This window comes from Pimephales promelas, chromosome 4 (genome assembly GCF_988280905.1).
Source record: "Pimephales promelas chromosome 4, fPimPro1.hap1.1, whole genome shotgun sequence".
Lineage (NCBI taxonomy): Eukaryota > Metazoa > Chordata > Actinopteri > Cypriniformes > Leuciscidae > Pimephales > Pimephales promelas.
The window spans coordinates 19,721,624-19,745,172 of record NC_142772.1 but is presented as its reverse complement, the minus strand read 5'-3'; the positions used below and the strand labels follow the sequence as shown (position 1 = coordinate 19,745,172).

The 23,549-nt window shown below is 40.5% G+C and overlaps 1 protein-coding gene and 1 long non-coding RNA gene across 2 annotated transcripts in view; one reads left to right on the top strand and one right to left on the bottom strand.

Moving 5' to 3' along the window:
- ptar1 (protein prenyltransferase alpha subunit repeat containing 1) overlaps positions 1 to 23,549 on the top strand; it is a 26,341-nt gene extending 2,792 nt beyond the window's left edge. Inside the window, exons 5-7 of the mRNA XM_039662197.2 lie at positions 15,408 to 15,636; positions 18,133 to 18,422; positions 20,609 to 23,549. Of these exons, the coding sequence (XP_039518131.1) occupies positions 15,408 to 15,636; positions 18,133 to 18,422; positions 20,609 to 20,954 (865 nt within the window). The 3' untranslated portion in view covers positions 20,955 to 23,549. The remainder of the gene's footprint in view (positions 1 to 15,407; positions 15,637 to 18,132; positions 18,423 to 20,608) is intronic.
- LOC120486131 (uncharacterized) lies at positions 3,463 to 7,083 on the bottom strand. Its single transcript, XR_016168275.1, has 4 exons — positions 6,687 to 7,083; positions 6,015 to 6,085; positions 5,416 to 5,488; positions 3,463 to 3,902 (listed from the first exon to the last, which is right to left on the bottom strand). It is a non-coding gene; the product is annotated as an uncharacterized LOC120486131 (long non-coding RNA).

Here is a 23,549-nt window from a genome sequence, read left to right as displayed (position 1 = left end):
AGTATACCAAAGTACTTAAATAATATTATGGGCACTCTGCCCTGCAAGAGTGTTCTTCAGCTACAAGTGGGGGGAAAACTATCGCTTCTTTCCCCTCATGCGTTGATTCAGCATCGATATTGACAGAGGAACAAATGAGTGTTTGTATTTGTTCTTCCTGCACTCTGGGACCCTATAGCGCCTCCCAGAGGGCAGGAGTTGATACTCCTTATTCAGCACATGAGAGTAATCTTGGGAGATTTTATGAGCCAAGCGTACAGTATGTATTTCATGACTTTCAATAAACGCCTTCTCAACCGACTGTCCCACCAATTTTGAACAAATTCCCAGAAGCCGAAAAATCCTCGCCTTCAATTGAGCTGAGAGGCCCCCAAACCACACTGCTCCACCATACTGCAGAATGCTTCGAATAGTTGACACAAAGAAAAGAGACAGGATTTCGCTACTCGCTCCGAATGACCTAAGTCTCCTTAAAAAATAAATTCTCTGCTGTACCTTGCTGCAGATGTAGTCTACATGATAGGTCCAGGAAAGGTTGCTGTCCACATACACTCCAAGATATTTGAATGAAGATTTCTGTTTTATGATTTGATTGTGAATAATTAATGGTGTAATGTGGCACTCATGAGGGGTGCCGAAGATGATCTCCTCCGTTTTCTGTGTATTGAGGATGAGGGCGTTTTGATCACACCACTTAACAAGATTGTTCACTGTTTGCACATAAAGTTCCGCCCCTTCCCCCTCCTTCATCAAAGCTACGAGCGCAGTATCATCAGAAAATTTGATGATATGATGGTTGGGTGCAAAGGTAGCACAGTCGTTGGTATAGAGTGTGAAAAGCAAGGGAGAACTAACACATCCTTGAGGGGCACCGCAGCTGGTTGTGACCAAGGGTGAGTAGGTGTTATTAACCCTAACCAGTTGTTGCCTGTTAGTGAGGAATGAACAGTACCAATGAATGAGATATGGATTCGCACCCATTAGGGCCATTTTAGATAACAATATGTCCGGATTTATTGTATTAAATGCAGAGGAGAAATCAATGAACAGTACCCTGGCATATGGCTTTATTTTCGGAGTGTCCAGATGTTTTGAGACCAGATGCGTAAGAGTGCCGACAGCATCCTCCGTACTGCGCTGTTGCCTGTATGCAAATTGCAACGGATCCAGTATGTCCTGTACAGACTGAGAGAGCTCATTTGCTACGATTTTTTCCAATGACTTCATTAAAACAGATGTTAAAGCCACAGGTCTGAAGTCATTACACTCCTTAGGGCATGATTTCTTTGGTAGGGGAATGATATGCGATGTTTTCCAGGCCACAGGGACCGTGTGCGTATCCATTGATTGTTGGAAGATGGGTTGCCACACTGGTGCTAGCTCCTTGCTGTAAGTTTTCAGGATAGAGGCACTGATGTTGTCCGGGCCGGTGGCTTTACGTAAATTAAGCTGACCAAATACTTTTTCCACCTGACCCACTGTAATTGTCACTCTATCCTCAGAGCCCATCGTGACTGACTCCAACACCTTCCTGCATCTCTCCGTGCTCCCAGCGGTTTCAAACCTAGTAAAAAAGGTGTTCAATTCCGTGGCAGAGGCCATCTCATCACTTGCCACAAATGGTATCCTGTTTTTACCTGGCATGCCTGTCATGCTTTTCATTGTATCCCACGTTTTACGTGGATTGCCAGCCTTGAAAGCTTCCTCCAGATGTTTCTTGTGTGCCTCCTTTGCCTTCCTCAATTTTTCCCTCAGTTCTTTATTTGTTTTTTGTAGCTCTCTTCTATCCTTATTTTTAAAAGCCAATTTTCTCAAATTCATTACTTGTTTAATGTCTTTCGTTACATAATTTTTGTTATTGGGGTACACCCTAACTGTTTTTGTGGGTATGATAGACTGTACACAGAAATTAATATAATCCGTTGTAACAGTGCAAGTTTCTTCCAATGTGTCCCCCCTCAGCACTTGCCAGTCCGTGCAGTCAAAGCAAGCTCCCAACTCCTCTCTGCTGTCATCAGTCCACTGTCGCACCACCTTATTCTCCGGTTTATGACTTTTTAATTTTGATGTGTACGTCGGGATAAGATGTACCACATTATGGTCAGAGTTAGAAATTGGTGGTTTGCTCCTGGATTGATAGGCATTAGGGAGATTAATGTAGCATTTATCCAGTATACTCTCCTTCCTTGTTTCACATTTCACAACCTGTTGAAATCCTGGCAAGGTTTTCTCTAGGTTGCAGTTGTTAAAATCTCCCAAAACAATAGCAGGAGCATCTGGAAAATGTTGTTGTTGGTTATGCACATAATCTGCTATTGATGTAGCGGTACAATGCATTTTGCAACTTGGGGGGACATAGACAACAAATAGCAAAATGCAGCCGAACTCCCGGGGAAGGTAAAATGGTCTCAACCCAATTGCCAGCAATTCAAAGTCTCTATTACATATCATGTGTTTGATTGTGTACTGGCGACACCACCGTTCGTTTAAATAAACACAGATCCCCCCTCCCCTACTTTTACCCGAGTTTTCATTTCTGTCCGCCCTTATAAGTGAAAATCCACTGATGTCATAAAGTGAGTCCGGAGCGTCAGTGTGCAGCCATGACTCAGTAAAGCAGAGAAGAGCAGCATCGCGAAATTCAAAAGAGTACCTTACAAGTGCCCGTATGTCGTCGATTTTGTTGTTGATAGAGCGCAGGTTGGCTAGGATCATAGCAGGCAGAGCTGGTCTGTACTTTCGCTGCCGCAGTCTCCTCCTTCCCAGCAAACAAGCTTCTTTGGGGCCCGAATGGGGCCCTTGCGGGCAGCCCACTGTGGGCCCAGATACCGGCGTGAAATGCGGGGCACGTGTGGGCCCCACACTTCGGGACCCAGGTGGGGCCCCAGTGGGACAGCCCACAAGTGTGGGCTGACTGTGGGCAGGCCCACAGTAAGTAGAGTGGACCCCATTGGGGCCAGTTGTGGGCCCACGGTAAACCCTTATAGGGGCCGATGTGGGGCCATTGCGGGCAGCCCACTGTGGGCCCAGATACCGGCGTGAAATGCGGGGCACGTGTGGGCCCCACACTTCAGGACCCAGGTGGGGCCCCAGTGGGACAGCCCACAAGTGTGGGCTGACTGTGGGCAGGCCCACAGTAAGTAGAGTGGACCCCATTGGGGCCAGTTGTGGGCCCACGACAAACCCTTATAGGGGCCCATGTGGGGGCCATTGTGGGCAGCCCACTGTGGGCCCAGATACCGGCGTGAAATGCGGGGCACGTGTGGGCCCCACACTTCGGGACCCAGGTGGGGCCCCAGTGGGACAGCCCAAAAGTGTGGGCTGACTATGGGCAGGCCCACGGTAAGTAGAGTGGGCCCCCATTGGGGCCAGTTGTGGGCCCACAGTGGGCTGCCTGCAATGGCCCCAAATGGGCCCCTATAAGGGTTTGCTGTGGGCCCACAACTGGCTCCAATCGGGGCCCACTCTACTTACCGTGGGCCAGCCCAAAGTGTGGGCTGACTTTGGGCTGGCCCACACAAATTATAGCAGGCTGGATGTGGGCACACTGTGGGTGCAGTTGCAAAGTTTCAGCACACAGAGTAGGTACACCCATATTACTATATGCAGTACAATTGCACTTGTTAGCAGCAATAAATCGAGGGTCATGTTTTTTTCCCCAAATAATTTATTTATATTTAATAATAATTATAATTAATGATAATACAGTTTTAAACGGCAATAACCACAGAAAACAGGGGATTGAAAATTAAAAATCAATCCCCTCAGGGGAAACAGTAGGTATTTCTGCAGTTCTGGCCCTTCCTTGCCGTCCCCATCTCTGTCCCAGGGATTACGGAGCCATGTCTTCATAGAGGCTTCCACATCACATGCAGTGGCTTGACTGCTTTTTGTCACAGCATCTAAGTGAGAAAGGATCAATTGAAATACAAATGTTAAAAACAAAATAAGGGTTGTACTGTTGAGCCATTTCAACCTAAGAAAGTTTTCAACCTGCACTTTGAATGAGGAAACGTCTTCTGATTGTTCCAGGTGCTATTTATAAATGCTTAACTAAGAGAATGACTGAATAGGTCAATGAGAGAGCTGCGGTTTATAATAACATTTAGTTGTAAGTCATTTTGGTTGGTTAATGATGAACTAAGCTTTTACAAAACATTCATAAATGATTAGCAATTGATATACTAACATTTTATGTATGTTTTGTTAATTCTGTTACAAGTCATTTACAAGTGATTAGTAAATGATTAACTTATTTTTTATGAAACATGATTATGCATTTCATAAATGTTTAAGTGATGTTAATTATTGTATGTTTTGTAGATTCAGTTATAAATAATTTACAATTGTTTAGTTAATGATTAACTAATCATTTAGAAAACATTAACATGCATTTAATAAATGTTCAATAAAGGTTTTTATTTTCTCCCTACTTATTAAAATTTAAATTTAAAATTACAAACAACCACCAGCCTGAAAAACATGTTGTATGAAGACTGTTTAAAATACCCCTCCTAATCCTCACAGAATTTGCAAGACAGAACTGATAACACCTGGGCTTATCGATACTGCGGTCTTCCTTAAAAAAAGCTTGTAATTATTTTTTTTGTACTCGTAATGATTTGTCATTACAAGTGCACAGCTATGTGAGTGGTGTTATTAAGAGTGACCACGGTTAATAGATATGAAAGATATTAATAAAAATGATGTTAATTCAGCCAGCGCACATACCTCTATTTGCTTCCTGTTTTCGGGCGAAGCCCACAGTAGTCGATTGTCGAGTTCACGCGCGCGATCATAAGTGAATATCATCTCAAACCTCTGTGTGTTCAACATCTGATTCGGATGAACTATCCATTTGAGCTGATATTCTCAGAACACCACACAGTGGTAGGTTTGAGACGATATAAATGAACTCACGTGTGAGATCGACAATCGACTACTGTGGGCATCGACAGAAAACAGGAAGCAAATAGAGGTATGTGCGCTGGCTGAATTAACATCATTTTTATTAATATCTTTCATATCTACTGCAGTCAGATTGACCGTGGTCACTCTTAATAACACCACTCACATGGCTGTACACTCGTAATGACAAATCAAGGATGTTACGAGGCTAAAAGCAGGTTTAGACCATGCCCCATTGAAGTCAGCAGGGTGCAAATTTTAAAAAGATGATAACACAGTGTAGGCAACACCAATTTTTGTCTGTACTGACAGCACTCCAAATGTACAAAAAAAATAGCTCAATGTTAAAATTGACCGGAGTTTTCCTTTAATTTGGCCCCAGGGCCCGTTTAATGTTTAATACCGGGTTTTGGTTACTATACCAACGTATGGGTGAGTTCTTATGGATGAAGGCCTGTTGTGTTCGGTCTCTTGGTTTGTGGTAGTGGCAGCTATTGTGAAACTCACCTTTGTCATGTACTGGGTGTGGATGGCATCAAGATCTGGTCCTGAAGAATCACAGGGTCAAATGATATCTCATCTGGTAACAAGAGCATAGTAACTTTAGAAACTCTAATGATATCTTTACCCCCTGATATTGCATTGTGGATTTAAATTCAAACATTTAAAGGCTAAGAATATGAGCCATGAGTAAACTGGCCAGATATCTGTGAAAAATAACTTGCGTGCCTAAAGTTGTCGACCCCCTGAATTCAGCATTAAAAAGTTAAAAGAACTTTAGTATTTATCATTAAAAAAAAATTACATGAAAATAAATAAATACCTTAGCGCTGGACAGTATGGTGTCTCATTGGCCAACATAATTAAAAACACACCTAGAGAATATACCAATGACCATGATATCCATGTTATCATAATAGTTTAATTATTATAACTTATGACCATTATAACATTATATTATTTTGCCAGCTATTATTTAGCCTACAGGCTTCTCAAGGACAATATCACTGAAAAAAAACTGGGGTTAATGAGTGTGAGACTTAATTAAAAAGCATAAATCCTACAGACCCCAAACTTTTGAACAGTATGATTGAAGTTTTGCTTACTAGTCGAGTTCATAGCCGTGGAGGTTGTCTTGGGACAGGGCTGTAGCAGGACATCATGGTGATTTTCTAGACTAGAAAATAACATGCAATGTGTCACAGAGCCAACAATGTTACATAGGATTTGCAATAGAACAAAGGGTTTATTACAAGGAATCAAGCTAGAGATGCAATGCAGAAAAGAGAAAAAGAATATATAAAATCTTAACGTAATATATTGTGCAAGAAATGCATATGAAATTATTATCATGAAACAATAATTCCTCCTTTGTTGTGGAGGTTTTTTTCAGTCCCTTCTGAAATCACTTTTATTATCAATCTTTGTAAGTGACGTCACTGATCAACAGTACGTTACAGTGTGAATTCTTTCAGGCTAGCTAGCAATTAGCTAATTTCCAATAACCCATTGACAAATTACCAGCAAAACAAAAACTGTAATCAACACAAAGATGTGGTTAAAACCCCAAACTTATGTAAAACAAGAGCTAACGTTAACTTAACTTAACGTTTAACGTTACATATTCTGAAAACAGTTGAGATGCTAACGGACTTTTTCGAAGACTCAAAACCTTTTCTACAAAGTAAATATTCAACAGAAGCGTATCAATTATACGTAAGAAAGGTGTCAGGAACGTTTGTATGTATTATTTGTGTGATTTTGTTAACCAAACTTACCTGAAAGCAGTGGAAAAACAGGGAGACGCTATTTTTTGCTGTTTGTCAGTTATAGAGGTTTCCTCGTTTCCATGGTTTCCATCTGCTCGCGTGCGCTCCTGTCTTTGAATCGGACAACTTTGAATGCGACTCGCACGCGCACGCGCGTTGAAATCATATCAATTCAAAAGGCACGCAGCATTTAAACATCTAGAATTATAACATGTAACAATTTAAAATATCATTCATTTTATATCATGAATTTAAAAATCATTATGTAGTTCTATGACCAATGTAATATTATTTTTTTCATTAGAATATGAAAGCACTAAAATGCTTTATATAAATGAAAGTTGGTAATGAAATTACGTCCAGTGACGTCGCAGTTTCGTTTGTGTCTGATTGGGCTCAGTCGTTACATCAGTGATGTAGGCCCATTTATTAGTAGCAATAATATGTTATATATCAATAGTATAAATAATATAATATTATGATAAATATCCATCACTGATGAATACCAAAACATATCTGTAAACCATTGTATTGTTTTTATTGTGACAAATAAGTTAATTTTATTTAATAAATATGGTAACACTTTCTGTGCAGTCCATACTTATAATGAATTATAGCACCATTTCTACTTATTTATGAGCAATATTACAATTCTATAAATATATTTATAAAGACTCATTAAGACCTACCGCATTACAATATATAGTTACATCTATATTTTTTTTATAATTCCTTATAAGTCAAAAATTTGTTTTTAAATGCACATGCTCATAATCCATTATATGCAGTTTTAGTTAATTATGGACTGACATTTCACAGGATCGTTAAATAGTTTGATTAAGCTTCTAATATTAAACCTTCTAATGTTAAAACATTTGACTGTTAAACAACTTAACTTTGCATGGGCTAACTGCCTGGGGCCCCATGTGGGTTTTCTGTGGGCAAACCCACAGTGGGTTGCCAACAGTAAACCCTCATGGGGGCCCCATAGTGAAAAACAGCTGTGGGCCCCGTATGGGCTAACCCACTGGGGGCCTGTGTGGGTTTTCTGTGGGCAAACCCACAGTGGGTTGCCCACAGTAAACCCTCATGGGGGCCCAAATGGGCAAATCTGCTATGGGCCCCGCATGGGCTAACCCACTGCGAGCCCGTGTGGGTTTTCTGTGGGCAAACCCACAGTGGGTTGCCCACAGTAAACCCTCATGGGGGCCCAAATGGGCAAATCTGCTATGGGCCCCGCATGGGCTAACCCACTGCGAGCCCGTGTGGGTTTTCTGTGGGCAAACCCACAGTGGGTTGCCCACAGTAAACCCTCATGAGGGCCCAAATGGGCAAAACTGCTATGGGCCCCGCATGGGCTAACCCACTGCGAGCCCGTGTGGGTTTTCTGTGGGCAAACCCACAGTGGGCTGCCCACAGTAAACCCTCATGGGGGCCCAAATGGGCAAATCTGCTATGGGCCCCGCATGGGCTAACCCACTGGGGGCCCTTGTGGGTTTTCTGTGGGCAAACCCACAGTGGGTTGCCCACAGTAAACCCTCATGGGGGCCCAAATGGGCAAAACTGCTATGGGCCCCACATGGGCTAACCCACTAGGGGCCCTTGAGGGGTTTCTGTGGGAAAGCCCACTGTGGGCTTGCCCTCAGCAAGCCCACATGGGGCCCCAAAGGGTTTGCCCTTGCCCACACTGTCCCACAGAAAACCCACACTTACCCACAGTGGGCCCGCACTGGCATGTTTGCTGGGTTATTCCACCCCGTCTCCCTCGCTTCCTCCTCTGTCCGCTCAGTCGCACCAGTTCTTCCTCCCGTGCAGCCAGCCGTGATCGCCTCCTTCTCCCCCGGATTGCCGAACGTGTCAGTTCCCCCGGGATACTAGTCAGCAGCCCGGGTGTAGCTCGTCCTTCAAGTCCCACTTTGTTAAGTTTTAGGAGTGTGCCGCGAGCATAAATAAACGCTGGTCGGCTGTCCCTGCGCCATTCCTGCATCTCAACACTCTTGGTGCGTGAGTGCACAAGCAGACCAAATATAATTAAAAGTCCAATAAAAAGTCTGATAAAACAAGAAATGTCCAGCACTCTTAGCCCAGACTTTAGCCCCCACATATCCAGAAAAATACTCTTCTACTTAGTTCGATGACAGACGAACACAACAAACACAGCTAATTGTTTGGAGCGAGTTGCGTGTCGCCAGCTGAGCAGCGCCACATCATGTTATTTTATGTTTAAGATAGATATAGATAAATAAAAATATAAATATTTAGACATTTTTTTACATTGATCTTACCTAAATGGTAATTTAATTTTTTGTTTTGTTTTTTGTTTTAAGAGTTTATGTATGGAAGCTTGATTTCAATCTTTGAATTAAATTGAAAAAAAAAGTAGCACAAATAAATACAATAGAATAAAGACACAAATTAAGAGACCTTTTGGGGTAGTTTTTTGCATGTCAGATATACTACAGAAACTGAATAAAGTAATCCAATGTAAAATAACACTAGATATTCTTTTTAGTCCAGACTGAATTAAATACAAAGGCTTTTAATTCTGATTGCTTACAATTAAAACTATATTCTGTTGTTATGACAACAGAATTAATGACTGACACAAATGGCTGCGTTCACTTTAAGAACTAGTGCGCGAATCCATACTGTTTAATTAACTTTCTGTCACACGCGTTTAATGCTAATTTAAGACATTACCGACTGTCTTTATGAGGTTACTCACCAAGACCAGAGTTTTGACATAATGTCGCGTGTTTTAACTGTTAAAGTGATATAATCCAGGGACAAAACTTTTGTTTCTGGCGAGCTGTTTGTGAGGCAGATTTAGGTTGTACTGTGCACGCAGTGAAAGACATCTCTGAGAGTGCGCGAGCATGGGATGGTTTAACATTGCTTGTAAAACACAAAAAGACGTGAAAATGATAAACGTTAGTTACGATCATAGGTTACGATGCAATGCTGGCCCGATTGTTAGGTGAATATTCCGTCATGTCCCGACTCCTGAACGCGTGTGTGTATCGACAGCTGCAGCGCTTGCATAGTGCAGAGAGACGAGAAGATGCATCACCGCGTCCGCGAGCCCTTTATATGGAAAAAATCGATTCGTGGCCGTTGAGAATCGATTTTGAATCGAACACATTTTAAAAAACGATTAATCGAAAAATCTATTTTTTTGCCCAGCCCTACAAACAGATCTCATTCCATATTGACTACAATAGTATGTATTTTTTCCTACTATGGAAGTCAAGGGGGAATGAGATCTGTTTGATTAAAACATTCTTCCAAATATCTTCCTTTGTGTTCAGCAGAACAAATAAACACATAGAGGTTTTGAACAACATGAGGGTGAGTAAATACTGACAGAATTTTCATTTTTGGGTGAACTAACCCTTTAAAGGGGACCTATTATGCAAAATTCACTTTCACATGGTGTTTGAACATAAATGTGTGTGGACAACCGCCCTATAATGGTAAAAATCCAGCCACTCCTCATGTTTTTAATCCCTATAAATATAAGCAGTGTCTCAGATCAAGCCAATTGCAGATTCTAGCTTTTGTGATGTCACATATTAGCATAGACCTCGGCCTGAGTGTATGAGCTGTACTCAGTCTGCCATGTTTATCTCTTCGACTGAGCATTTAACCGCAGCATTCATGTAAGAAACGTGTTCTTATTAAAGCAGCATTTGGCAACTTTTGCAATAAACCAGCACTTGGCAATAAATCCATTTAGAAATCATTTGGATGTTTAAATAACCAGTTCTGGTCGAGAATGGCGACTTTCCCCATTCCCCCCAGCGTTCCCAGGTGGAAAACCAGCCTTGCGACATGAAGACTACTGTCCCGGTAAATTGGAAATAGGAAGTCTTGTGAGAAGCGAGAAACACAAACTGCTTTATGGCAATTCGAAACACACGCCCCTCACGCTCAATACTAGCTAAAAGAACACGCAATGATGGATAAAGCTTCACAAGTTCCAGTCAGTGAAAAGAAAAAGGAGACAGTACTCGGCGGAGGAGGTGAGGGAGAGGAAGAAAGCTGTTGACCGAGCGAGGGACAGCACAAGAATAAATATTGGTTGTGCGTTTACGGAATGACGAGAGCTAAAGGACATTGAATCTCGCAAAACAGATGCTGATCTAGCGTTTCTGTGTCAGTAAAATTGTTTATAATTTGGTCGACTCTGTTATGATCTATAATTGTCCTTTAATAACATGTAAAACATTGATTGTCTGTACAATTATAAGATAAACTTTATAATAGTTCCTTTTGGGGGTAGATTAATCTATATCTAAGATAAGAATAAGCGGTAATGTTTGCTAGATTCATCCGCCCACCCCCTGTTACGGATTATGATAACAGAATACAAAATGTACATGTCAATGTTAAATGATACTGTGTTTGATGTATTACCCACCTCGGTAGACATAGCTCTACACGATAAAGTTGGGACACACTGGATCCGACAATAACAAAAGCACATGAGCGTGTCTACGGTAGAAAGGAGGAGGAGGGCACCGCAAGTGAATTTATGTCAGTGTTGTGAAATATTCGCACCACAGCTGTAGGGGGAGCTCGTTGAGAAAACATGCAACAAGAAAAGTAAAAATCAACGAATAAGTGGCTAGAATGGCCCTTTAAAGGTACCACAGTTAATTCAATCAAGAGCAGTGAGTGATTTTCTGTTTTTCATTTTTCATTTTAACATCATATTTAGCAGTAGGTACTAGCCTGACTTCGTCATACTCGTATTGTGGTCAGAATATGAGTCTGAGACAGCTCCGTAGGGTTTTGATTATGAGGCGTGTCTTAACCGAACCAGGAAAAAAAAAATTCTGCACTCAATTGGATAGTCAGACAGACCTACAACCAATCAGAGCAACGCAGTAAGTCAACTCCTTTGCATAGCATAGTTGTCAACAACAGAACTTGCTTATTTTAGAAGTAAAATAACGAGTGTTGCTTCTTTCACTTGGTCCTTCATGAGTGCGACCAAAGGAGAAACCACAACGACCACATGCTTTTCATTACGTCCCATCTTCTTAACTTAGCGACCGTCAGAGCCAGCTGATAAGTTACACTTTTGCCGAATATCTTTCCGATCGACAAATGCCTTGATTGCAGTTTTCTGTTTGTCTATTAAAATGAATGCGCTCTCAATTAATTTTATAAACAGACACTACAGCGGAATCAATACATCTCCAGCTGCAGTCATCTCTGAGGGAAACCAGTTAGCGCTCTTTGATAACCTGATGATTACATCCCTGCAGATCATCTGTCCATCATCGTATAAAGTCCGCCCTGGCAATCTGATTGGCCCGATCATTTTTTTTTGCCTGATCATAATTACTCCTCAATGGATCGAATCGTATTAAAGTGAAAGCAGTGTAAAATACAGTACCTACTTAGCCTGGATGCCAGACCGAACTCCGCCCACAACATTTTTTGGTCGGGAAGTTCGGTCTGGCATCCAGGCTAAGTAGGTACTGTATTTTACACTGCTTTCACTTTAATACGCAGATCTAATATACACATGCGTTTTTTTTAACTTGCTGTTTACATTCACACACATTGATTGACATAACCGTGGTATATTTGACAGTTTAAGCACAATAAGACGTGAAAGAGCTCTTAGTTTAATACTCAAGGGACTTTTAGCTGCTTTCCGACGGAGCGACTTTTGCAGTTCCTAGAACCTAACGTTCCTATAACCCTTTTTTCTCGTGTTCCGACCGGACTAAATTGGGGATTTTTTAGTTCCTCAGACTATAGTTCCTATAACTCTTTCAGTACCTAGTCTAGAGCGAGGACTTTTTTAGTTCCCTTTCCCGAGGTCTACGTTGATTGGTTAAACTTATAAGTCATGCCCACTGTCAACACGGAACTTGTAGCGCGCTGTCTGCCATACGCGGTGTGTTTTTGCAAAACATTACAACGAGGATTAAGAAAAACATAACGGATTCAACCAGCTGATTGCTAATAATAGCTAAACTTACCCGTCGTTTTGTTTGCCTCCTGCGCTCTGCTCTTTTATCTTCTTCCATCATATTACTTAATATCATATTATGCTGGAGCCTTCGTCTTCTGTGTTTCTCTGTACAGAACTCAAGCATAATCCTTAAACGGTGCCGTTTGTTCTCCGTTGGTCCCGGCAAGGCAGAACAGGAACATTGCAATAGCCGCGCTATGCGCTACGTCTAGTGATGACGCTATAAAGCCCGTCGCCGTGCTTGCGTTACCCCTCCTACCAGTTCCTATAGCCACTTGGCCAGTGCGAACGCAAGCAGCAAAACCGAGTTTGGGGGAAAGTAGTTCTTAGAACTGTTTAGAAGTGGACAGTTCCTATAACTAAGTTCCTGTAACTACTTGGTCGGAAAGCGGCTTTTGTCTGACATCCAGCTTTCTGTGTGGGTGCTTTGGATGTGTGTGCTTAGAAAACCATGAATCAGGAGTTTGGACTGAAATGGCTTTAAAATGTATACAGATAATCACGTGAGTGGGACCGCGATAGAGATGATAATAAAAACCGAATAGATGGTTTTTTGCAGAGTATCTGAGGCACGAGCTGTATAGCCACGAAAACAACATGTTTTTCCTACCACTAAAAATGGTATTTTACAACATGGTTTAATAAATGATTTTGGAAATTTTGAGCTGAAATTTCACAGATACATTCTGGGGACACCTGAGACTTCTATTACATCTTGTAGTAGAAAAAAAGGGGGGGGGGGGGGGTATAATAGGCCTTATTCAGAGCAGCGCCATGACAGGTATGAAAGTGAGGCTGTGAGGAATAGACTTACTGTGTTTCCAATGGCATCTGCTGTAAAAAGCTGAATAAAGCTGCTAGATTACTTACAATTTTCCACAGCTTACATTGTTGGGAGTTTTTTGTCAACTGAAATTTCTTGGAAAGACATTTTTCCAGTGTTTCATCAGCAGAAAAATCCGAAAACACATTAAATAACAGTACAGCCCATTGAAGAGATGAAAGTTTATCCCTCACAGCCTCGCTTTCATTCTCGTTGAAAATCAAAGATGGCGCTGCCGTGAATAAGGCGTATAGGTTCCCTTTAAATCGGGCCCACAATGTTGTGTCACAAGATGGCTAAAAAAGGGGGAAAGCGTATCTTAATTTCTATTTTATTTCTATTTTGTCTTAATTTTGTAGAGAATAAGTAGCCTGGAAAAACCCAGACAACTTCTGGCAAATTAGATTTGCTCTGAAAGTTAGTCTGGCAAAGAGCTCATTCAACCCCCTTTCCAATCCGTCGAAATCGCGGCACCAATCAGAAAAGTTGGGGCGGGCTTTTACACGATGACGACAGTGCTGGGATTTTGAAGCAGATTTTGTAGCCTACATTACAAAGATGGAGCGTCGTCAGCTATCGCATCTGTCTTAAGTGATTTGAACGTTTCCTCCTTGTTAAAAACCTTCATCGCTCTGATTGGTATTAGGTCTATCCACGACGTCCGTTGGTGACGCCCCTCTGGAAATGATTTGTCTATGACGCTTTGCCAGACCGGAACTCGGTTATGAGAACTGAGAATGGTCTGGTTTTAACCAGGCTAGAGAATAAGTGTATTTTGATCAAATTAATTTTTTTAAATAACATAATTGGATATAGTGGAACATTAACATTCGGCCCACAGCCCTCAATCGAGTTTTATTTTAGTTTTTTCAAAATAATGTTTGGGCATTTATGTCTTAAATAATCAAATCAATGTACTTTTTTGTAACTATGTAAATTCAGTGAAGGCACCTGCTTTAGTGCACTGAGGGTTTGTTGTATGACTCTCCCAAGATGTTCTGCTTTTAGTGTATACAGTTAAATGAGGTCTTTTAAAATATTAAATGACGCATTATTGAAGTGCTGCGTTCAAGTGTTCTATTTTTCCACAGTACTTTTAGTTCACCATTAGATGAGTCTGAATTTTCAAATAGTGATGTATAAAAAAATGCATATATAATAAATTAAGCCTTAAGAAATTAATAATGGAATAGTTTGATGCGCTGTACCGGAAAATGTTTCCTGCTTTCATGTGGCTGAATTTGTATGGAATCTATTCCCATGCTCCCAAACTGGCTGAAATGAAAGCAGTGTCCAGGCGACCATGAAATGAAACTGGCTGCAGTTGCAGACCTCTTGCTACATGTCAACAATGGCACTGTCTGAAGCAAAATTTCATCACTACTGCAAGGGCAAGGGCAAACCACTTTACTCGGGTCCCTCTGGAACAATATTAAACATCCGTAGCTGCAACTGAAAAGACTAAAAACTTATTCGTACCTGCAGGACACATTGGGGCTGTAAGATATTTTGAAAATAAGTATTTGAATTCAGATTGGATCAGGTTATTGTCTGCAGATGATATTGTGTCGTTAGATGATATTGTGTTGCCTAATACATTTTTGCCTTTATTGTGATATAGGATAATATATAGTGGACAGGAAGCGAGGTGGGATAAAGAGGGGGCACGAGATCGGGAAATGTCCATGAGCCAGGAGCTCTGTTGAGCTCTGGTCTCCCGAAGCGCAACAGCGATATATGTCGGCGCTGATAATCTGGGCCAATTTAAAACTGTTATGAAAGAATTCATTTTTTATAATTTGCAGATTTTTGCTCTCTAATAAATAAAACCATAAGTGTGTTAAATTTCTTGTGCATCCATTCCAGACATATGTTTATGATCAGTTTGCTGAATTAGTTTGTGTTGTGAACACAGGCGCTGGGTATTGCAGCGGCTACAGAACGAGTGCTCTGGACAAGAACTGAAGGATCAAGCTGAACCCAGAGGAGACGCTGTTAGCAGGAGACGGTGTGAGCGACTGCAGAGAGCCTTGCAGGAGGAGATGAAGGTCTGTGCAGATGCAGCCGGCCGTTACCCCAGCAACTACAATGCCTGGTCCCATCGCATCTGGGTATTGAAAAACATGGCAAAAGGCAATCTGAAGGTAGACCGTCTCCATCCACGTCCATATAATTCATCATAATGACTGAAAACGCATGTCTTTTAGATGCTGCTTTGTTTGCGTACGTCTCAAAGATTAGGTTTGTTTTGGATTACCTAAAGAATGATGGATCACACTGGCACATCATCTGTTGTGTTACAAGGAAGGCGACATGACATGGTTATTTATGAGGTTGATAAATCTACCTGAGCCTTTGATGGTCTTGATACCTTTCTTCTCCACTTGAGTTAACTTAGAATCAGTTTTCTGTCTTTTTAGCTTTGTTTATTTTTTACAGAAAGAGCTGAGTAATGTTAGTCAGGCCAGCTTAAGCCTTATTGGCTCTTATGGGGTCACTAAGTGCCAGACCTTTGATGTATACTTATTCTTAATTGGATACGAAATTAGGCAAATGTTATGGAGCTCAATCCCAGCAAAAGGCCCTGTTATAAAAAGGATGAGCCTGTAGATTTAATGATCCAGGACTAAACAGACTTGAACCAGTCTGAGCCTTTCATAGGCTATTTCAGGATAATTGGGTTATGCGGCTGTCATCTTACATTTCGGCATGTCTTGTTCGGTACTATTTTCCTTAGTCTGAATTTCCATCCTAGATCTCTGTAGTATGTTCTTTACTGAGTTTAATCTAAACTAAATCACGGTGAAATAACGTCTGTGCTTATTTTTGGATATTTAATTGTGCATGCTCGGGTCCTTTATTTTTATTTTTAGGTCACCCTTCCTGTTATCTAACACTCACTTAAAGCTAATCTTTATTAGCATAAAAGGTTTAACATCACTTAAATGTAACCTTTAGCTAGTCTCAAAATGCATATTCATTATGTCCTCCTGTGCATAAATTCCCTTGTAGGATTTAAAATGATTGAATCAGTTTTAGTGGTTAATTTCTATTTATTTATTTCGACAAGATTGTATTTTATATCAGCCATTTATCAGTTATTTGTTGTAACTTAAATTAATTGGCTTGTTGCTGGACAGAAATGTAATATTACATACTCAATTTTTACAGTGTTACAGAAATGACACACTTTTGCCTTTTAGAATTTTTGCTCATTTTAACGATGTGCAGGAATTAATATGCATACTGTATTTTTGCATAACTTTTTAGAGGCTTTTCAATGAATTGATGGATATGTTGACCTCCATAGATCTTACAACTTATAGACTACGTGCCTGCGCACATATATTCAAATGTGCATACCTATAGAGTAGACTAGGGGTGTGCAAAGCAGCCGGTATTTGTATCTGTATTTGTTGAGGGGGGAAAAGTATTTGTATTTGAGTAAGGCCACGCCCCCTTGTCGGTTTCTGATGTGTCAACATGACATCATGACTTTTGCGTAAACATACACGCCACTTTCAAGTCAAGTGGCATATTATCTATATGCATTTTTTTGAGCTATCCGCGTGTGCGCGTGTATGTCTACGCAGTTAAAGGGCACCTATTATGGCATTTAAAATGTTCCTAATATTGTTCTGGGAGTCCCCAACAACAGTTTTACATGAATGCAATGACAAAAAACACTTTTGTTGTCTTATAATATGCATTTATTTTTACCTGATTTGCTCACCGACTCCCAAATGATTCGTACAACGACTCATTTTTCCAAACCACTCCTTTGCGTGACGCTAATCGGCGGTGATTGGTCAGATGACAAACCCAGTCAGTTATTGTTTGTTAGCCCAATGCATAAACATATTGATAAAGCACTGCAGTACTACAAGACACTCTATTTTTTGACAACTCCAATAACAGCGACAAACATTTCACATATTTAAAAAAAAAATTACATTGGAGACCTAGAAGCTGCACTGAGCGTAACTTACACACACGCACACACATACTTATTGCGCCTTCCCTCCTCGCGCCCCGATGCTACAAAACCCATAAAAGCAACAATTATTAATAATAACAGATTACAGGCAACCTTACAGGTTGTGATTCGCAGAAGGAAGCTGATCCATATACACTGGGTACTGAGACCTCCTTCAGGAACAACCGGCTTGCGAATCAAATTGCGAATCAAACCGGCTTGTGATAACATTTTTCAAAATATTTCCAAACTTGCACCTTGGAGCCTATTTCAAACTTTGTGTTCTCAAGCCACCAAACACTGTTGTCGTGCAAGGGTGACCAGAAAAAAGTTTTCTGTTTTTAGTTAAAATGGTGTCGTGTTAGCGGCCCCTAAATTTAATAAATAATGATCGTTGCGAGTGTGACCTGAAGTGAATCAATTAAAATAACTTTAGCTGGACCATAACTCTTTTCTAGAGCTGCTGTAAAGCCAAAACAATCTCTGTAACTTTAATTTCCTATTATCACTGTAAAGCTGCTTTGAAAAAATCTTCGTAAAAGCGCTATATAAATGAAGGTGACTTGACAACTTGGCAACTGAACAATAACGTACAATTCTTCTGTAACAACCTGAAGCATGATTACGTTAAATAAAGATGATACTCTCTGACTTTGTACACCAGGTTCTGCATGATGAGCTGTCCTCCACCCGACTCTGGGTGTCCGTGCACGTGTCAGATCACAGCGGCTTCCACTACCGTCAGCACCTGCTCAAAGCTCTGTCCAGAGAGCTGAGCCAGGCTGGAGAGAGGGACCTCCACCCCACCCAGCAGCCAAATGGAGAGAGCACGGCGGGAGCGTCTGATGACAACCACCGGAATGGCGTCATCCCTCAGCTCTTCCATCAGGAGATGGAGCTCTGCACTGATCTCATCGAGTCATATCCGGGCCACGAGACGCTGTGGTGCCACAGGTGAGAGTGATCAGACAAAGTGTTTGAAGCCAGTAACAGATCTCCAGTTCTTACTGCGCCGATAGTGGTCGCAGAGTCAGGCAACATCAGACTCTCACTGTGAATACAGTGACTTTGCTTGCCAGAAGTCTGTCCTTGGCCCTCAGCTGGTCTGGCCTGATGTGTTTATGGCTTACTGTTCTAAAATGATGGATGGTCTTTTGCTGCAGATTTGTAGCTCACAGAAGGAGAGGCAAGCGGTTTGCTAGATCTCTGTTTCTAGCTCTTTTACTTTTCCCCCTTCCCAGCCTCGTCCCTCGTGTCTGATGCAAGGAGCAGCTGCTCAGTGAATAGTGTTTAGCCTTCAGCTTGTGTTTTTCCTCTTAATATGTTTCATTTACAGGTCTGCTGTTTGAAAAGGTGAGATTATAGTTTGTGAAACATTTCACACTTCTTAATGCTTAAACATTATGAAACATGAGTAATTAATAAAACAATAAAAGATTTTTCTAGTCGACTAGTAGTCGTTCATTTAGAGATTATTCGACTAATTGCACGTGTATATTAATAAGCCATATAAATTATAATTATGAGCCTTTAATTGCCTTTATATAATACATAGCCTAATCAGCGCTCAAGCACACACATGAAGCTTGCCACAGCGCACCGGCACAAGTAATGATTATGAATGTGTCGTGAAAAAAAAAAAAAACTGTCTAAACATTTTATTAATTAATTGATAATGTTTTCTGTATTTTCGGACAATGCTGACTCATCATATCCACAGTAGTGGATGCGCCTGTATGCATGTTTCATACAAATTACATAATCTGAAGATATTTAAATTTGTTTACAATCGCTTGACATTTCGAGGTTTCTATAGATATATTTCTCACGTCTGTGAGGCAATGCTGAGTTTTGGTTTATTTTTTGACGTGCTCCAGTTCCAAGAGACCAAGAAGGCAGAAATCGCATCCTGTTTGTTTTTTTTTTGTTTTTTACAAAGGCACTGTTTTCTTGTTATTATGAGTTTACACAAATAAAACGTTTTTAAATGATGTTTCACTCTAATCTGTATGACCAAAAATGACAGTATTTTAAGTTGTTTCTGCTTTTATCGGAAAAAAAATCTAGTGATCGCGCCGGCGTAAGCGCACTATGCTTTAGCTTCCACATTCTCACACAAACACTTGGATATATGCATACCTTCCTTCCTTCCTTCCTTAAAATGTCCCAAATATTGTGTGTTCCACAGAAGAAAAGAAAGTCATAGAATAGCACACGTTTATTTACGTTAATATTAGAGTGAACCAAGCAGCCAAGTTACTTACATGTTTCAAATTACAGGCCTAAGCCAAATTTGAGGTCGATGGATGGAAAGGTGAACATTTGGATTTCCTGACCGACATACTGTAATTACCATAAGGAACCGCCGATAACGATTTGTCCCTCACGGACTACGTGATTTTTTTTGCCACAAGTTTTTTTTTCTGCGACTAACCGACTAATAACAATTTTGGTCGAATACTGATTAGTTGAAAATTTGGGAGCAGCTCTAAAAAGCACTAATCATTAAAGTTGTCCATATATCACATGCACTAAATTACAAGTCTCGATGGCATGTGACACAATTTTATTTTGTTCTATTTTATAGATTTTTTTTAAAAGTGAAAATAGTGGTAAAAAAAAATCACACCATACTGTAGTTTTCTTGTTCCACAAGGAAGAGTAGTGGTTATCAGAACAGCCATTAAAAGGTTAGTTCATCCAAAAATGAAAATTAAGTCATTAATTTTAAGTCATAAGTAGTTAATGACTTAATTTTCATTTTTGGGTGAACTAACCCTTTAAGTGCAATAACTCATCAATGAGATATGAGTTGCCACAATGTTCATCTCTGTTGCACAAACTCTAATGTAGTCTGGGATGTATTTTCTTTTACTTTGGATTGGATTACTTTGGATTTAATGATTTTTTTTTTTTTGGTGGTTTTTAAAGTTGAGGCCATGTCATCATTTGACATCAGACACAAAAGAAATGTTTTTTCCTCCTTTTTAAAAGTTGATAAGCCTATTTATATTGCTATTCTAACTTCGAGCATTGTATTTTCTGTGCGACAAGCCTGTGACCCACCAAAAGAGTATTTTGTTGTATAGTAAACGGGTATATGTTTTTTGAACAAACTCAAAACCAGGCTTCTCCAACAGGCGGCATGTCTTTTACCTATGGCACCAGTGGCGGAGGGAGCACGTCCAGGGGGCAGGATCGCAGTCTCCACCTCTCACCCACACCGATGTCCTCCTCAGCGAGGAACCCTGTGACGACGGCAGCGCCTCCCAGGCTATGGACGTTGACTGTGTTCTGGATGGGAGCAAACATGGAAGCTACACGCAGGACACCAAGCGGCTAAAGCGGGGACCCCTGCTCCCCCACCCCGGACTCCCCTCCGAGCACTCGTTTGTCTCAAGAATCCTCACAGGCTGCAGGAGCCCCGAGCAAAGCAGCTTTGCCATTTCCTACAGAAAGTGGCTGGACTCTGTTATAGGTCAGTAGCGTGAGAAACACTCCGCCCACCACAGTGTGGGAGAGCTGCGATAGGTCAATGTATTTCTGGCTCCAGCCGCCCACTCCGATTCTCTAAAAAAACGACTGGACTCCTTGGCTGGTTTGGCAGAGATGCTCTGCCGGAGCAAATTCCCACTCATGATGAAAACCCATGACAGTGTAAGCATGGTCTGTTTCAGCTGCTTAAGTTCAGGTACTGGATATCTCAGGTCTGTTTTCAGAATCCTTTTTTTTTTTTTAATATATATATAGTTTTGTTGGTCTTGCGTTGTTTAAAGTCTTCCACCACAAATCAATTACAGTATGCTCTCATCATCCTGTTTGCAGTTTTATGATTCCAGTCGGGAGTCTTAAAAAACGCACACTGTGGTGCCGACTTGAAAAGAACACTAAGTGATTCTGACCCAGTTTCCCTCTTTTGTTTAATTGGGGGCAGACTGGCTCTGAATCCTGTCTACTGCTCGTCCCTGAGCTTTTTTTCACTGTAGCATGAACATTTCGGTCAATATCTTGACGTTATTATGCTACAATAAGTAATGTGAGCACAATCATTGAATTTAAAGATTCTTGGAGCCATTTGATATAAAATATTAGGGCTAAAGACGGACATTTTCATAAATCAATAAAAAAAAAACAGAATTTATAGCTGCTGTCTTCATTCAGGGGATTTTGTATTATATGACATATCTATGGGTAGTTCATTGTGATGATTCTTGAATGTTAATTAATGCTCCTGAAGCACATCATCTTCACTCTTTAGAATAACAAAGGCCACGTTGGACTAGTTTGAACATTTAAGCACAAGTTTTGGGTTATAGTTCATCCAGCTGGTCTCGCAGATGCATGGGTTTTCATGATGAAAGGGAATTGCTAGTCTTTCTCAGCTTGACCCAAACGTGGCTGCCATGCCATGTTCAAGCCCGTTCGGTGCAGATTGGTGCTTATTCTCTGCACTGGGGAGAAGGGCCTGGGTTTACAAATGCTGCTTTTTGTTTAACACTATTTTGAACATAAAGGATATTTATGCAAATATGAAAAGTGAAATGTTGTGAGCTTCACTTACGTAATGATTTATTATGAAAGCTGATAAGCTATTTGACACTTATGGTTGACTCACTGTTACTCCGTAATTATTAAACTTGTAATAAACTTTGAAGTTTCACAGGCTCAGTCTTGCATTGACAACTTAATTCGTAATTCACAGCTTATTGTAGGTTGTGAAAATCTCAATAGACCAATATCTCAATATATTTATAATATATCGCTTTTAAATCAGGACAATGCCTTTTCCTATCATGTACAGAACTATTCTTGTTAGGCGATTCATGTTTAGCATTCTAGCGAAGCTTTTACAAATCCACCTTTTTCAGCATATCTATAAAAGACTTGTAGAGTTCGATCTTAAGTTTCACTTCATAAAAATCTATCCCTGTTCTTCTTCTTCCTCTTCTTCTTTTTTCTGCACAGTTGCACAAGAGCTAGGATTCTGAAAGTATTTGAGTTATATAATTTCTAGACCGACTCTCCAGGACCATTTCAGAGTGGTTTTCTCTGTCCAGCATGTCTTGGACCCTGACACTTTTTTTTTTTTTTTTGAGATTTTTGATCTGCAGCAGCAAAATTGCCAGATGTCTGTCACCTCAAGAATAAAAGCAGCCTTTCCTCCACACCATTCCTCTGTATAACTACACTGACCGCTTTTGATCATGTATAGTACAGGTGTGGCACAGGTGCTTGTTTTAGATATTACGGTTTAGCATCACTTTCCCCCCCTTGCCTACATCTGCTGTTCAACAAACTCTATTTTACAGTGTTACTGTAGTAATAACTAAAAATTATGCATTATTACGTGCAAATGGTCCTAATGCTAACCCTATAGTAAGTACATGTAGTTCATTCATATTACTCAGTACTTAAATGTATAATGATGACAGTGTAACAAAGACTCCTTAAAATAGTGTAAGCTAAACTCCCAATAGAGTCAGTCTAAAACGAAAGGATCTGCATTTTATTTCAACCAATGCCATCATATTTGCTCTGTAAGATCTTTTGGTTACTTTGCTATAGGTTTGCACTTTATTGATCAAATTATTTGGTAATGCCATTATCTGACCCACCATAGTCATCGAGTCATGCTGATCTGTGGTTGTCTTTTTGCATGCACATTATGTGTGTACTGTTGTACTGGGATCACGTTGTATTTGATTACATTTTTTTATTATAACTTTTACTTGCCCATACTTGCAGAGATGGAAAAGATTTTTGGCTCCCGCAGCAATTAGGATTTCGCTATTTGTAATAAGGCTATTAGTGATTTTCGAATGTATTGCCTTCTATCTTAAACCCTTAATGGACAGTCTTACCGATTATATTGATGATGATAATAATATTTATGTCTTTATATCTGTTCAGGGCTTCCTACTTGACATGTTTCTCTTCCTAGGCAGTTTCAGAAATGGTCCTAAGTAACTAAAGTAAAGATGTGTGGGTTACATTGAGGTTGCACATAGCATTTCCAGTTGTGTTATATCAATTTCCATTGTTGTACAATATAATTTGCATAAACCTAGACCTTAAATTACT